Genomic DNA, 17,990 nt, shown 5'->3' with positions numbered 1-17,990 from the left:
TATAATTACACATCTCATATCCATCATTGTAACAATTTAAGGCTGCTCAGTCTTACCCTCCAAACCACCAGAAGAGCATCTTAGAGAGGAAAGAGGCATCCTCCACTGGACAGGGGTTCTGTAGGGTATAACACACAGGGTCTTAGGCCCAGATTCATTCAACGCACCTTCTACCACTGTGAAAGCCCCTTCTACTGCTGTGAAAGAATCTTCTACCACTGTGAAAGCACCTTCTACCACTGTGAAAGCACATTCTACCACTGTGAAAGCACCTTCTACCACTGTGAAAGCACCTTCTACCACTGTGAAAGCACATTCTACCACTGTGAAAGCACCTTCTACAACTGTGAAAGCACATTCTACCACTGTGAAAGCACCTTCTACCGCTGTGAAAGCACCTTCTACCACTGTGAAAGCACATTCTACAAATGTGAAAGCACCTTCTACAACTGTGAAAGCACCTTCTACCACTGTGAAAGCACCTTCTACCACTGTGAAAGCACCTTCTACCACTCTGGAAGCACCTTCTACCACTGTGAAAGCACCTTCTACCGCTGTGAAAGCACCTTCTACCGCTGTGAAAGCACCTTCTACCACTGGGAAAGCCTCTTCTACCACTGTGAAAGCCCCTTCTACCGCTGTGAAAGCACCTTCTACCACTGTGAAAGCCCCTTCTACCGCTGTGAAAGCACCTTCTACCGCTGTGAAAGCACCTTCTACCGCTGTGAAAGCACCTTCTACCACTGTGAAAGCACCTTCTACCGCTGTGAAAGCACCTTCTACCACTGTGAAAGCACCGTCTACCGCTGTGAAAGTCCATTCTACCGCTGTGAAAGCACCTTCTACCACTCTGAAAGCACCGTCTACCGCTGTGAAAGTCCCTTCTACCGCTGTGAAAGCACCTTCTACCGCTGTGAAGCACCTTCTACCACTGTGAAAGCACATTCTACCACTGTGAAATCACCTTCTACCACTGTGAAAGCACCTTATACCGCTGTGAAAGCACCTTCTACCGCTGTGAAAGCACCTTTTACTGCTGTGAAAGCACCTTCTACCGCTGTGAAAGCACCTTTTACTGCTGTGAAAGCACATTCTACCGCTGTGAAAGCACATTCTACCACTTTACAGAACCTTCTACCACTGTGAAAGCACCTTATACCGCTGTGAAAGCACCTTCTACCGCTGTGAAAGCACCTTTTACTGCTGTGAAAGCACCTTCTACCACTGTGAAAGCACCTTATACCACTGTGAAAGCACCTTCTACCACTGTGAAAGCACCTTATACCGATGTGAAAGCACCTTCTACCACTGTGAAAGCACCTTCTACCACTTTACAGAACCTTCTACCACTTTTACAGAACCTTCTACCACTGTGTAAGCCCCTTCTACAACTGTGAAATCACCTTCTACCACTCTGAAAGCACCTTCTACCACTGTGAAAGCACCTTCTACCACTGTGAAAGCACCTTCTACCGCTGTGAAAGCACCTTCTACCACTGTGAAAGCACCTTCTACTGCTGTGAAAGCACTTTCTACCACTGTGAAAGCACCTTCTACCGCTGTGAAAGCACCGTCTACCACTTTTACATAACCTTCTACCACTGTGAAAGCACCTTCTACCACTCTGAAAGCACCTTCTACCACTGTGAAAGCACCTTCTACCACTGTGAAAGCACCTTCTACCACTGTGAAAGCACCTTCTACCGCTGTGAAAGCACCTTCTACCGCTGTGAAAGCCCCTTCTACCACTGTGAAAGCACATTATACCACTCTGAAAGCACCTTCTACCACTGTGAAAGCACCTTCTACCACTGTGAAAGCACCTTCTACCACTGTGAAAGCACCTTCTACCGCTGTGAAAGCACCGTCTACCACTGTGAAAGCACCTTCTACTGCTGTGAAAGCACCTTCTACCACTGTGAAAGCACCTTCTACCACTGTGAAAGCACCTTCTACTGCTGTGAAAGCACCTTCTACCACTGTGAAAGCACCTTCTACCGCTGTGAAAGCACCGTCTACCACTTTTACATAACCTTCTACCACTGTGAAAGCACCTTCTACCACTCTGAAAGCACCTTCTACCACTGTGAAAGCACCTTCTACCACTGTGAAAGCACCTTCTACCACTGTGAAAGCACCTTCTACCACTGTGAAAGCACCTTCTACCACTGTGAAAGCACATTCTACCACTGTGAAAGCACCTTCTACCACTGTGAAAGCACCTTCTACCACTGTGAAAGCACCTTCTACCACTGTGAAAGCACCTTCTACCACTGTGAAAGCACATTCTACCACTGTGAAAGCACCTTCTACCACTGTGAAAGCATGAAAGCACCTTCTACCACTGTGAAAGCACATTCTACCACTGTGAAAGCACCTTCTACCACTGTGAAAGCATGAAAGCACATTCTACCACTGTGAAAGCACCTTCTACCGCTGTGAAAGCACCTTCTACCACTGTGAAAGCACCTTCTACCACTGTGAAAGCCCCTTCTACCACTGTGAAAGCCCCTTCTACCGCTGTGAAAGCCCCTTCTCCCGCTGTGAAAGCCCCTTCTACCGCTGTGAAAGCGTGTTTTACCACTGCACACTGAGCTACCCACAATACGCCGTGTAAAGGGCATTTCCCCAACCTTCGCAGAGATCCCCATTCATGATAAACGCTGCAGCTGTTGGCTCAAGTGTAAATTACCTTTAAAAGTCACTTCCTACATGGCCTGAACAAGAGCCATGTGTGTGTCTGTCAATGCAGTCTGGATTGAATCCTGGCCTTGGTGTCTTCATGTAACCCTGATTCTATTCAAATGAATATAAAGCTGACTACTAAAAACCACATCCTTTAGGATTTCTAACCTCACTCCTACCTTTTTGTTGCTGTGTTTGTCTGTGTTTGTCTGTGTTTGCCTGTGTTTGCCTGTGTTTGTCTGTGTTTGCCTGTGTTTGTCTGTGTTTGTCTGTGTTTGTCTGTGTTTGTGTTTGTCTACATTTGGCTGTGTTGGGTACCTTTCTGTAGGTGTGTGTGTGCTGGGTACCTTTCTGTAGGTGTGTGTGTCTGTGTTGGGTACCTGTCTGTAGGTGTGTGTGTCTGTGTTGGGTACCTGTCTGTAGGTGTGTGTGTCTGTGTTGGGTACCTGTCTGTAGGTGTGTGTGTCTGTGTTGGGTACCTGTCTGTAGGTGTGTGTGTCTGTGCTGGGTACCTGTCTGTAGGTGTGTGTGCCTGTGCTGGGTACCTGTCTGTAGGTGTGTGTGTCTGTGCTGGGTACCTGTCTGTAGGTGTGTGTGTCTGTGCTGGAGCGTTGGTCAGAGAAGCAGCTGAGGATGAGCTGGGTCAGCTGCAGGGAGAAGTAGACGAAGAATGCTATGAAGCGCATCGTGTCTGTGAAGAACCCCTACATCACAGGAAGAGGGTGATTGGTTATTGACAGAATGTGTGTGAGAGAGAGAGAGAGAGAGAGAGAGAGAGAGAGAGAGAGAGAGAGAGAGAGAGAGAGAGAGAGAGAGAGAGAGAGAGAGAGAGAGAGAGAGAGAGAGAGAGAGAGAGAGAGAGAAAAAGAAAGAGAGAGAGAGAGAGAGAGAGAGAGAGAGAGAGAGAGAGAGAGAGAGAGAGAGAGAGAGAGAGAGAGAAAGAGAGACAGAGAGAGCGAGAGAGCGAGAGAGCGAGAGAGCGAGAGAGCGAGAGAGCGAGAGAGAGAGAGGGAGAGAGAGAGAGAGAGAGAGAGAGAGAAAAAGAAAGAGAGAGAGAGAGAGAGAGAGAGAGAGAGAGAGAGAGAGAGAGAGAGAGAGAGAAAGAGAGACAGAGAGAGCGAGAGAGCGAGAGAGCGAGAGAGCGAGAGAGCGAGAGAGAGAGAGAGAGAGAGAGAGAGAGAGAGAGAGAATGAATAATGGTGAAGATGACCGTTATTTAGTTATAAGTTAGTTATAGTTTCATTTTTTTATTACATTATATTCGATTATTGACTGTTACCATTTTATTGTTACTATTTTTATATTTAATTTTGTATTATTATTTACTGCCATTCTATATTATTATTTGTCATTGTTTATAATTTTATTACAATGTATATTGTATACATTGTTGCTTTGGCAATATTGACACAATGTTTTTCATGCCAATAAAGCAGCTTGAATTTGAATTTGAGAGAGAGAGAGGGTGACTGTTCCAACTGTACTCTCAGACTTCCAACTGTACTCTCAGTGTTCCCACTGGACCTAAAGCCTGTAAACCTAACTGGCTCCTACTGGACCTAAAGCCTGTTAACCTGACTGGTTCCTACTGGACCTAAAGCCTGTAAACCTAACTGGTTCCTACTGGACCTAAAGCCTGTTAACCTGACTGGCTCCTACTGGACCTAAAGCCTGTTAACCTGACTGGTTCCTACTGGACCTAAAGCCTGTTAACCTGACTGGTTCCTACTGGACCTAAAGCCTGTAAACTGAACTGGTTCCTACTGGACCTAAAGCCTGTTAACCTGACTGGTTCCTACTGGACCTAAAGCCTGTTAACCTAACTGGTTCTGCATTCAACAACGCCACATTGTTTGTGAATGTTTGTATGTGTTAAACCAAGCAAGTCAGCCACCTAAACCACACAATTCTTCTACTGTAACAGATATGATATGTTAACTCAATGAAACCTGAGACTAGACTAACCCGCCCAGGACAAACAGATAGTAATTACATACCCCAACCCTCCGTATGTCACATATATACTGTAGATCATTCATAGCGTGAGATTTAGGGCCACATTTGTGTGAGGGAACCAGATGTTGATTGCTGTGTGTGTTGGCGTAATGAGAGAGGGCGAGAACAGCAGAAGACGGATGGAGAGATAGAGGAGAGATGGAGGAGAGAGAAGATGGAGGAGAGAGCAGATGGAGGGATGACTGTGGACCCACAGACTGGAAAAGCCTCCACGGCCCACAGCGGGGTGAGTGTCTGTGTCACACACATACACACACACACACACACACACACACACACACACACACACACACACACACACACACACACACACACACACACACACACACACACACACACACACACACACACACACACACACACACACACACACACACACCTCTTCTATGATCTGCTGTATGTTGGCTCTGAGTGGAACGAGGGAGCAGACCACTGCCAGAGTCCAGAAGAGGAAGAGAAGAACAGAAGAACGACATCCCTTCATCCTCTCGCACTGGATCACACACACTGCCAGGAGCTGGAGAGAGAATGAGGAGAGAGATGGATCACACACACTGCCAGGAGCTGGAGAGAGAATGAGGAGAGAGATGGATCACACACACTGCCAGGAGCTGGAGAGAGAATGAGGAGAGAGATGGATCACACACACTGCCAGGAGCTGGAGAGAGAATGAGGAGAGAGATGGATCACACACACTGCCAGGAGCTGGAGAGAGAATGAGGAGAGAGATGGATCACACACACTGCCAGGAGCTGGAGAGAGAATGAGGAGAGAGATGGATCACACACACTGCCAGGAGCTGGAGAGAGAATGAGGAGAGAGATGGATCACACACACTGCCAGGAGCTGGAGAGAGAATGAGGAGAGAGATGGATCACACACACTGCCAGGAGCTGGAGAGAGAATGAGGAGAGAGATGGATCACACACACTGCCAGGAGCTGGAGAGAGAATGAGGAGAGAGATGGATCACACACACTGCCAGGAGCTGGAGAGAGAATGAGGAGAGAGATGGATCACACACACTGCCAGGAGCTGGAGAGAGAATGAGGAGAGAGATGGATCACACACACTGCCAGGAGCTGGAGAGAGAATGAGGAGAGAGATGGATCACACACACTGCCAGGAGCTGGAGAGAGAATGAGGAGAGAGATGGATCACACACACTGCCAGGAGCTGGAGAGAGAATGAGGAGAGAGATGGATCACACACACTGCCAGGAGCTGGAGAGAGAATGAGGAGAGAGATGGATCACACACACTGCCAGGAGCTGGAGAGAGAATGAGGAGAGAGATGGATCACACACACTGCCAGGAGCTGGAGAGAGAATGAGGAGAGAGATGGATCACACACACTGCCAGGAGCTGGAGAGAGAATGAGGAGAGAGATGGATCACACACACTGCCAGGAGCTGGAGAGAGAATGAGGAGAGAGATGGATCACACACACTGCCAGGAGCTGGAGAGAGAATGAGGAGAGAGATGGATCACACACACTGCCAGGAGCTGGAGAGAGAATGAGGAGAGAGATGGATCACACACACTGCCAGGAGCTGGAGAGAGAATGAGGAGAGAGATGGATCACACACACTGCCAGGAGCTGGAGAGAGAATGAGGAGAGAGATGGATCACACACACTGCCAGGAGCTGGAGAGAGAATGAGGAGAGAGATGGATCACACACACTGCCAGGAGCTGGAGAGAGAATGAGGAGAGAGATGGATCACACACACTGCCAGGAGCTGGAGAGAGAATGAGGAGAGAGATGGATCACACACACTGCCAGGAGCTGGAGAGAGAATGAGGAGAGAGATGGATCACACACACTGCCAGGAGCTGGAGAGAGAATGAGGAGAGAGATGGATCACACACACTGCCAGGAGCTGGAGAGAGAATGAGGAGAGAGATGGATCACACACACTGCCAGGAGCTGGAGAGAGAATGAGGAGAGAGATGGATCACACACACTGCCAGGAGCTGGAGAGAGAATGAGGAGAGAGATGGATCACACACACTGCCAGGAGCTGGAGAGAGAATGAGGAGAGAGATGGATCACACACACTGCCAGGAGCTGGAGAGAGAATGAGGAGAGAGATGAGATGGAGACATTGACCAGAAGAGATTTAAAAATATATATATATTTTTATGAATAAAAAATAAAAATATATTTATTGAATATTCGAAACATACAATATACTTGCAGTGAAGCCGCTCAATAACTACATCACACCAGTCATCCAACAGATTCCCAATCAGAGAGACACACAGAAGCATCCAGGGTCAATGCCCTGCTCAAGGGCATGTTGACCGATCTACCACCAGGCCAAAAAACGTGAACCCGAACCCTCCAAGACCCCCCCACAGTTCCCCAATAGCTGTCCCTCAACCAATCGAGACCCCTCCCACAGTCCCCCCCAGGAATAAAAATAAAATAAAAAATGCGATTAATTCCATTCCCCACCCCCAATAATCCCCCAATGCACCAACAACCAAGAAGAGACTGACCAGAAGAGATTGACCAGAAGAGATTGACCAGAAGAGATTGTGGTTGTGGTTAGTGTGTAGATAGTGTGTGTGTGTAGTGTGTAGTGTGTGTGTGTGTGTAGTGTGTCTGTGTCTGTGTGTGTGTGTGTACTGTATGCGTGTATTTATAAAGCTCCTTAACTGTAACGTGTTAGACTGTGGTGTCTGCAGCACCAACCACGGCTATGGATAATTCACAGTTTGTGTTGTCTGTCTGTTTCCCTAACTGATGGGACCTTGTCCCTGACACACTTGGCTCCGGCTCAGGGTTCAGTTTGTCAGGGTGGTCCTAGTTCAGAATGTGTGTCAGGGTAGGTACGTTATTCTGGGGGAGCTCTCCTTCTAGCTCTTTATCTCTCTCTTCTCTCTCCACATAACTTTATCTCTCTCTCTCTTCTTCTCTCTCCCTGACTACCTTTATCTCTCTCTCTTCTTCTCTCTCCCTGACTACCTTTATCTCTCTCTCTCTTCTTCTCTCTCCCTGACTACCTTTATCTCTCTCTTCTTCTCTCTCCCTGACTACCTTTATCTCTCTCTCTCTTCTTCTCTCTAAATAACTTTATCCCTCTCTCTTCTTCTTCTCTCTCTACATAACCTTATCTCTTCTTCTCTCTCCCTGACTACCTTTCTCTCTCTCTTCTCTCTCCCTGACTACCTTTCTCTCTCTCTTCTCTCTCCCTGACTACCTTTCTCTCTCTCTTCTCTCTCCCTGACTACCTTTCTCTCTCTCTTCTCTCTCCCTGACTACCTTTCTCTCTCTCTTCTCTCTCCCCGACTACCTTTATCTCTCTCTCTCTTCTTCTCTCTCTACATAACTTTATCTCTTCTTCTCTCTCCCTGACTACATGTATCTCTCTCTCTCTCTCTCTCTCTCTGCTTCTCTCTCTGTCTCTCTACATACATACCTTTATCTCTCTCTCTCTCTCCACTCTCTCTCATGGAAGACCATGTGTTGGTGTATCCCTCCCTCCCTCCCTCCCTCCCTCCCTCCCTCCCTCCCTCTCCTTACCATAGTAAGGCTGCGTATAACAGGGCTAAGCAGGAAGACCATGTGTTGGTGTATCTCTGCACTCCTCTCCACCAGCACGTAGAACACCTCTAGGAAGCCAAAGGATACCAAACACAGACCCAGCACCTACAGAGAGGGGACAGGAGTTAGTTTAAACACAAACAACGAGGGGATTATAAACACAAGTACAATAAATATCCTGATCAGTATGTAGACGCAATGTTCTGTCAGATGGTAGCAGGATATAGATGTAATATGTCAGATGGTAGCAGGATATAGATGTAATATGTTATGTTAGATGGTAGCAGGATATAGATGTAATATGTCAGATGGTAGCAGGATATAGATGTAATATGTCAGATGGTAGCAGGATATAGATGTAATATGTCAGATGGTAGCAGGATATAGATGTAATATGTCAGATGGTAGCAGGATATAGATGTAATATGTCAGATGGTAGCAGGATATAGATGTAATATGTCAGATGGTAGCAGGATATAGATGTAATATGTCAGATGGTAGCAGGATATAGATGTAATATGTCAGATGGTAGCAGGATATAGATGTAATATGTCAGATGGTAGCAGGATATAGATGTAATATGTCAGATGGTAGCAGGATATAGATGTAATATGTCAGATGGTAGCAGGATATAGATGTAATATGTCAGATGGTAGCAGGATATAGATGTAATGTTCTGTTAGATGGTAGCAGGATATAGATGTAATATGTCAGATGGTAGCAGGATATAGATGTAATATGTCAGATGGTAGCAGGATATAGATGTAATATGTCAGATGGTAGCAGGATATAGATGTAATGTCCTGTTAGATGGTAGCAGGATATAGATGTAATATGTCAGATGGTAGCAGGATATAGATGTAATATGTCAGATGGTAGCAGGATATAGATGTAATATGTCAGATGGTAGCAGGATATAGATGTAATATGTCAGATGGTAGCAGGATATAGATGTAATGTCCTGTTAGATGGTAGCAGGATATAGATGTAATATGTCAGATGGTAGCAGGATATAGATGTAATATGTCAGATGGTAGCAGGATATAGATGTAATATGTCAGATGGTAGCAGGATATAGATGTAATATGTCAGATGGTAGCAGGATATAGATGTAATGTCCTGTTAGATGGTAGCAGGATATAGATGTAATATGTCAGATGGTAGCAGGATATAGATGTAATATGTCAGATGGTAGCAGGATATATATGTAATATGTCAGATGGTAGCAGGATATAGATGTAATATGTCAGATGGTAGCAGGATATAGATGTAATATGTCAGATGGTAGCAGGATATAGATGTAATATGTCAGATGGTAGCAGGATATAGATGTAATGTCCTGTTAGATGGTAGCAGGATATAGATGTAATATGTCAGATGGTAGCAGGATATAGATGTAATATGTCAGATGGTAGCAGGATATAGATGTAATATGTCATGTCAGTTGTTTGTAATTAATTTGTATTATTTTGGTTTCCTTCTGAATCTATACAGGAGGAGAAAGGACGTCCTACTTCTACTGAAGACCAGTGAAATTAACTGATCAGTCTTTCACCTGAATTGGTATTGTATGACAGCTGGAGAAGGTATCCTCTTACACACGTTCTCTTCAGTAGGCATCATGTAAAGCAACATGTGATAACAGTCATCTACACATGTGAAAACGTGTTTTTTCTGTAAGGGGTGTGTGTGTGTGTGTGTGTGTCTGTCTGTCTGTCTGTCTGTCTGTCTGTGTGTCTGTGTGACACAGACACTCACAGTTTTGGCACAGCAGAGGCTGGTCAGAGAGATGCCTCCCTGGCCAGTGAACCAGAGGTAGACCAGGTAGAGAGGACCGCAGGACCACAGGTACATACAGGGGAACCACACCAGGACCGTATGCTGGAAACACTGGGTCAGGTCTGGGTGGGGGGTGTACCAGGTCAGGTTCCAGTCCTGAGAGAGAGAGGGAGGGATGGATGGATGGAGGGAGAGTGTTAGAATATGTAACAGACAAATGGGGGCATTGGGTCAGGTCTGGGTGGGGGGTGTACCAGGTCAGGTTCCAGTCCTGAGAGAGAGAGAGAGAGAGAGAGGGAGGGATGGATGGATGGAGGGAGAGTGTTAGAATATGTAACAGACAAATGGGGGCATTGGGTCAGCTCTGGGTGGGGGGGTATACCAGGTCAGATTCCAGTCTTAAGAGCGAGAGAATGTGACAAACAAATGGAAGCTTTGGGTCAATACAAAACAGATGTTTTGTTGTCACATACACCAGACAGGTGCAGTGAAATGTGTTGTTTTACAGGGCCAGTCATAGTAGTACAGCCCCTGGAGTAGATTAGGGTGAAGTGTCTTTCTCAAGGTCACATTACCAGCCTGCCACCTTGTCAGCCCAGGTATCTGAACCATTAGCCCCTCAGTTATTGGCCCAACTCTCTAACCGCTAGGCTACCTGTCTCTAACCGCTAGGCTACCTGCCTCTAACCGCTAGGCTACCTGTCTCTAACCGCTAGGCTACCTGTCTCTAACCGCTAGGCTACCTGTCTCTAACCGCTAGGCTACCTATCACCCCTCTAACCGCTAGGCTACCTGTCTCTAACCGCTAGACTACCTGTCTCTAACCGCTAGGGTACCTGTCTCTAACCGCTAGGCTACCTGTCTCTAACCGCTAGGCTACCTGTCACCCCTCTAACCACTAGGCTACCTGTCTCTAACCGCTAGGCTACCTGTCTCTAACCGCTAGGCTACCTGTCTCTAACCGCTAGGCTACCTGTCTCTAACCGCTAGGCTACCTGTCTCTAACCGCTAGGCTACCTGTCTCTAACCGCTAGGCTACCTGTCTCTAACCGCTAGGCTACCTGTCTCTAACCACTAGGCTACCTGTCACCCCTCTAACCGCTAGGCTACCTGTCTCTAACCGCTAGGTTACCTGTCTCTAACCGCTAGGCTACCTGTCTCTAACCGCTAGGCTACCTGTCTCTAACCGCTAGGCTACCTGTCTCTAACCGCTAGGCTACCTGTCTCTAACTGCTAGGCTACCTGTCTCTAACCGCTAGGCTACCTGTCTCTAACCGCTAGGCTACCTGTCACCCTAGGATACAGATGTCATATGTAATATCATAGAGAGGGAGAGATAGAGAGAGAGAGGTAGGGATGTAGATGGAGGGAGAGAGAGAGAGATGTAAGGATAGAGATGGAGGGAGAGAGAGAGAGATGTAAGGATAGAGATGGATGGAGAGAGAGAGAGGTAGGGATAGAGATGGATGGAGAGAGAGAGGTAGGTAGGGTCTGTGTCTATATTCCTCTCACTCTCTCCCTCCCCCTTCTGTCTCTCTCTCTCTCTCCTTCTCCAGAGCCCAGACTGTATACCAGCAGTAACTCCTAACCCAACCAGTAAATATAGTAGTGATAATGATGTCAAGATGTCTTCAACCCCGAACCTCCAGCTCAGGGTTGAACTTCACTACAGTTTCCTCTGTAGCCCATAGACCTTCTCTTGGTCTACCTTTTTAATCATGGTGACGACAACCAATGTTCCCCAAAGTGGTAGATGAGCACCCCTCCAATGATAAATCCCTCCTGGTTTGTGACATCCTGTGTAGACACGTATAACATTAGTTATATGTCTGGGTATGTGATCCCTGCTGGGAGTGAACCCACAACCTTGGCCACTCAAGACCACACACCAGACCCCATGGTACTGCTTACTTTGTGGCTCACAAGACACAAGACAACTTTTCGGGAAGCTTTAAATTGGGTAAACAATTTCGGGACCCACTGTTTGCTTTCCTCACCTCTCAACCCTCAATGATAGTGCAGGAAAACAATGTTTGCGTCCTAATTTGCACCCTATTCCCTATAAGCCTTGGTTAAGAGTAGTGCACTACATAAGGAACATGGTGTCATTGGGCTCTGGTCTAAAGTAGTGCACTACATAAGGAACATGGTGTCATTGGGCCCTGATCTAAAGTTGTGCACTACATAAGGAACATGGTGTCATTGGGCCCTGATCTAAAGTTGTGCACTATAGAGGGAAAAGGGCTCTGGTCTAAAGTTGTGCACTACATAAGGAACATGGTGTCATTGGGCCCTGATCTAAAGTTGTGCACTATAGAGGGAAAAGGGCTCTGGTCTAAAGTAGTGCACTACATAAGGAACATGGTGTCATTGGGCCCTGATCTAAAGTTGTGCACTATAGAGGGAAAAGGGCTCTGGTCTAAAGTTGTGCACTACATAAGGAACATGGTGTCATTGGGCCCTGATCTAAAGTAGTGCACTACATAGGGAATAGGGTGCCATTGGGTCCTGGTATAACGTTGTGCACTACATAGGGAATAGGGTGCCATTGGGTCCTGGTATAAAGTTGTGCACTATAGAGGGAATAGGGTGCCATTTGGGACTCAAGCATTGTTTGTGAACCACCGTTCGTCTCGTAAATCTAGGTCTTGTGATAAGCGCGTTGAATCACGGTGTGTTTAGCGTGTTGAATCACGGTGTGTTTAGCGTGTTGAATCACGGTGTGTTTAGCGTGTTGAATCACGGTGTGTTTAGCGTGTTGAATCACGGTGTGTTAAGCGTGTTGAATCACGGTGTGTTTAGCGTGTTGAATCACGGTGTGTTTAGCGTGTTGAATCACGGTGTGATAAGCGTGTTGAATCACGGTGTGTTGAGCGTGTTGAATCACGGTGTGTTAAGCGTGTTGAATCACGGTGTGTTTAGTGTGTTGAATCACGGTGTGTTTAGCGTGTTGAATCACGGTGTGTTTAGCGTGTTGAATCACGGTGTGTTTAGCGTGTTGAATCACGGTGTGTTTAGCGTGTTGAATCACGGTGTGTTTAGCGTGTTGAATCACGGTGTGTTAAGCGTGTTGAATCACGGTGTGTTTAGCGTGTTGAATCACGGTGTGTTTAGCGTGTTGTATCACGGTGTGTTAAGCGTGTTGACTCACGGTGTGTTAAGCGTGTTGTATCACAGTGTGTTAAGCGTATTGAATCACAGTGTGTTAAGCGTGATTCAACAAGACTACACCTCTTGACTGTCTCTGTCTTCAATAGCCTAACTATCAAGGCACAAGGCGAGACCCAAATGCAGACTCAGGAGGCAGATGGTTGGAGTCTTACAATGTTTATTAATCCAAAGGAGTAGGCAAGAGAATGGTCGTGGACAGGCAAAAGGTCAAAACCAGATCAGAGTCCAGGAGGTACAGAGTGGCAGAAAGGCTCGTGGTCAAGGCAGGCAGGTACAGCGTCCAGAAACAGGCAAGGGTCAAAACCGGGAGGACTAGAAAAAGGAGAATAGCAAAAAGCAGGAGAACGGGAAAAACGCTGGTTGACTTGGAAACATACAAGACGAACTGGCACACTCTCTGTGCCAGTTCGTCTTGTATGTTTCCAAGTCAACCAGCGTTTTTCCCGTTCAATGTACAGAAAACACAGGGATAAATACACTGGCACAGAGAGACAGGAAACACAGGGATAAATACACTGGAACAGAGAGACAGGAAACATAGGGATAAATACACTGGAACAGAGAGACAGGAAACACAGGGATAAATACACTGGAACAGAGAGACAGGAAACACAGGGATAAATACACTGGAACAGAGAGACAGGAAACACAGGGATAAATACACTGGCACAGAGAGACAGGAAACACAGGGATAAATACACTGGAACAGAGAGACAGGAAACACAGGGATAAATACACTGGAACAGAGAGACAGGAAACACAGGGATAAATACACTGGAACAGAGAGACAGGAAACACAGGGATAAATACACTGGCGCAGAGAGACAGGAAACACAGGGATAAATACACTGGCACAGAGAGACAGGAAACACAGGGATAAATACACAGGGGAAAATAAGAGACACCTGGTGGGGGTGGAGACAATCACAAGGACAGGTGAAACAGATCAGGGTGTTATACATTATACCTCTTGACTGTCTCTGTCTTCAATCACCTAACAACATCATACAACACTACACCTCTTGACTGTCTCTGTCTTCAACGAGCTTCTACAAATATACAAGACAACAGCTCGACTGTCTCTGTATTCAATAAGCTTCTAATATTATACAAGACAACAGCACTTGTATACAAAGAGAGAAACACACAGAAAAAGAGAGACTTATAGAGAGAGAGAGATAGAGAGAGAGAGAGAGAGAGAGATTCTGAAATGTCTTTATTCTTTTGGAACTTTTGTGAGTGTAATGTTTACTGTTCATTTAAAAAAAAGTTTATTTAACGTTTGTTTATTATCTATTTCACCTGTTTTGGCAATGTTAACATATGTTTCCATGCCAATATAGCCCCTTGAATTGAAAATTGAGAGAGAAAGAGATTCTATTATTGCTTTGGGTGTAACGATCGTCTGTTGAATTAGCTGTTTTATTTAAACAGAACACTAAACAAAATAACAAAGAGAATGAACGAAAACGAAACAGTCCTGTCAGGTGCAGCAACACAAAACAGAAAACAACTACCCACCAACACAGGTCGGAAAAGGCTACCTAAGTATGGTTCTCAATCAGAGACAACGATAGACAGCTGCCTCTGATTGAGAACCACACCCAGCCAAACACACAGAAATAGAAAACATAGAACACAAACATAGAATGCCCACCCCAACTCACGCCCTGACCAAACCAAAATACAGACATAAAAAGGATCTCTAAGGTCAGGGAGTGACAATGGGAAAGCTGAATGAATAGTAAATTACAATGGGAAAGCTGAATGGAGAGTAAATGACAATGGGAAAGCTGAATGGAGAGTAAATGACAATGGGAAAACTGAATGAATAGTAAATTACAATGGGAAAGCTGAATGGAGAGTAAATGACAATGGGAAAGCTGAATGGAGAGTAAATGACAATGGGAAAACTGAATGAATAGTAAATTACAATGGGAAAGCTGAATGGAGAGTAAATGACAATGGGAAAGCTGAATGGAGAGTAAATGACAATGGGAAAGCTGAATGGAGAGTAAATGACAATGGGAAAGCTGAATGGAGAGTAAATGACAATGGGAAAGCTGAATGGAGAGTAAATTACAATGGGAAAGCTGAATGGAGAGTAAATTACTATGGGAAAGCTGAATGGAGAGTAAATGACAATGGGAAAGCTGAATGGAGAGTAAATGACAATGGGAAAGCTGAATGGAGAGTAAATGACAATGGGAAAGCTGAATGGAGAGTAAATGACAATGGGAAAGCTGAATGAATAGTAAATTACAATGGGAAAGCTGAATGGAGAGTAAATGACAATGGGAAAGCTGAATGGAGAGTAAATGACAATGGGAAAACTGAATGAATAGTAAATTACAATGGGAAAGCTGAATGGAGAGTAAATGACAATGGGAAAGCTGAATGGAGAGTAAATGACAATGGGAAAACTGAATGAATAGTAAATTACAATGGGAAAGCTGAATGGAGAGTAAATGACAATGGGAAAGCTGAATGGAGAGTAAATGACAATGGGAAAGCTGAATGGAGAGTAAATGACAATGGGAAAGCTGAATGGAGAGTAAATGACAATGGGAAAGCTGAATGGAGAGTAAATTACAATGGGAAAGCTGAATGGAGAGTAAATTACTATGGGAAAGCTGAATGGAGAGTAAATGACAATGGGAAAGCTGAATGGAGAGTAAATGACAATGGGAAAGCTGAATGGAGAGTAAATGACAATGGGAAAGCTGAATGGAGAGTAAATTACAATGGGAAAGCTGAATGGAGAGTAAATTACTATGGGAAAGCTGAATGGAGAGTAAATGACAATGGGAAAGCTGAATGGAGAGTAAATGACAATGGGAAAGCTGAATGGAGAGTAAATTACTATGGGAAAGCTGAATGGAGAGTAAATGACAATGGGAAAGCTGAATGGAGAGTAAATTACTATGGGAAAGCGGAATGGAGAGTAAATTACTATGGGAAAGCTGACAACATTCATTGGACAGATGAGTCTATAGGCAGTTTGGTGAGTATACAGCTAGGTGAGTATACAGCTAGGTGGGTATACAGCTAGGTGAGTATACAGCTAGGTGAGTATACAGCCAGGTGAGTATACAGCTAGGTGAGTATACAGCTAGGTGAGTATACAGCCAGGTGAGTATACAGCTAGGTGAGTATACAGCTAGGTGAGTATACAGCTAGGTGAGTATACAGCTAGGTGAGTATACAGCTAGGTGAGTATACAGCTAGGTGGGTATACAGCTAGGTGAGTATACAGCTAGGTGAGTATACAGCTAGGTGAGTATACAGCTAGGTGAGTATACAGCTAGGTGAGTATACAGCCAGGTGAGTATACAGCTAGGTGAGTATACAGCTAGGTGAGTATACAGCTAGGTGAGTATACAGCTAGGTGAGTATACAGCTAGGTGAGTATACAGCTAGGTGAGTATACAGCTAGGTGAGTATACAGCTAGGTGAGTATACAGCTAGGTGAGTATACAGCTAGGTGTGTATAGGCCAGGGTACCGTCAGCAGTATTCTGGGGCAGAGGTGCTGAATGCCCAAGACTGACTCACTGTGCAGGACATAATCAAGGGGATGGCATCACCAACGTGCTGCTTCTAGCAGATATAGACCCTGAGACCATGCTGACTGGTCTACTGTGGTGTTAATAACCATATAGACCCTCAGTAGACCATGCTGACTGTTCTACTGTGGTGTTATAGACCCTGAGACCGTGCTGACTGTTCTACTGTGGTGTTATAGACCCTGAGACCATGTTGACTGTTCTACTGTGGTGTTATAGACCCTGAGACCGTGCTGACTGTTCTACTGTGGTGTTATAGACCCTGAGACCATGTTGACTGTTCTACTGTGGTGTTAATAACCATATAGACCCTCAGTAGACCATGCTGACTGTTCTACTGTGGTGTTATAGACCCTGAGACCGTGCTGACTGTTCTACTGTGGTGTTATAGACCCTGAGACCATGTTGACTGTTCTACTGTGGTGTTATAGACCCTGTGACCATGTTGACTGTTCTACTGTGGTGTTATAGACCCTGAGACCATGCTGACTGTTCTACTGTGGTGTTATAGACCCTGAGACCATGTTGACTGTTCTACTGTGGTGTTATAGACCCTGAGACCATGCTGACTGTTCTACTGTGGTGTTATAGACCCTGACACCATGTTGACTGTTCTACTGTGGTGTTATAGACCCTGAGACCATGCTGACTGTTCTACTGTGGTGTTATAGACCCTGATACCATGCTGACTGTTCTACTGTGGTGTTATAGACCCTGAGACCATGCTGACTGTTCTACTGTGGTGTTATAGACCCTGACACCATGTTGACTGTTCTACTGTGGTGTTATAGACCCTGAGACCATGCTGACTGTTCTACTGTGGTGTTAATAACCATATAGACCCTGAGACCATGCTGACTGTTCTACTGTGGTGTTATAGACCCTGAGACCATGCTGACTGTTCTACTGTGGTGTTAATAACCATATAGACCCTGAGACCATGTTGACTGTTATACTGTGGTGTTATAGACCCTGAGACCATGCTGCCTGTTCTACTGTGGTGTTATAGACCCTGAGACCGTGCTGACTGTTCTACTGTGGTGTTATAGACCCTGACACCATGCTGACTGTTCTACTGTGGTGTTATAGACCCTGAGACCATGTTGACTGTTCTACTGTGGTGTTATAGACCCTCAGTAGACCATGTTGACTGTTCTACTGTGGTGTTAATAACCATGTAGACCCTGAGACCATGCTGACTGTTCTACTGTGGTGTTATAGACC

The 17,990-nt window shown here is 45.5% G+C and overlaps 1 protein-coding gene across 1 annotated transcript in view; it reads right to left on the bottom strand.

The window, feature by feature from the left end:
* The window catches only part of LOC139564351 (multidrug resistance-associated protein 1-like), a 44,690-nt gene extending 32,940 nt beyond the window's left edge, over positions 1-11,750 (bottom strand). The window contains exons 1-6 of the mRNA XM_071387832.1: positions 11,739-11,750; positions 10,010-10,186; positions 8,231-8,356; positions 5,081-5,218; positions 3,264-3,389; positions 57-118 (exon numbers count right to left, since the gene is read on the bottom strand). Coding sequence (XP_071243933.1) covers positions 57-118; positions 3,264-3,389; positions 5,081-5,218; positions 8,231-8,356; positions 10,010-10,186; positions 11,739-11,750 — 641 coding nt within the window. The remainder of the gene's footprint in view (positions 1-56; positions 119-3,263; positions 3,390-5,080; positions 5,219-8,230; positions 8,357-10,009; positions 10,187-11,738) is intronic.
* Between the last annotated feature and the right edge of the window lie 6,240 nt (positions 11,751-17,990).

The sequence above is a fragment of the Salvelinus alpinus genome, chromosome 1, assembly GCF_045679555.1.
Source record: "Salvelinus alpinus chromosome 1, SLU_Salpinus.1, whole genome shotgun sequence".
NCBI lineage: Eukaryota > Metazoa > Chordata > Actinopteri > Salmoniformes > Salmonidae > Salvelinus > Salvelinus alpinus.
Note: the sequence above shows the minus strand (reverse complement) of the source record. Positions and strands in the feature narration are given on the sequence as shown.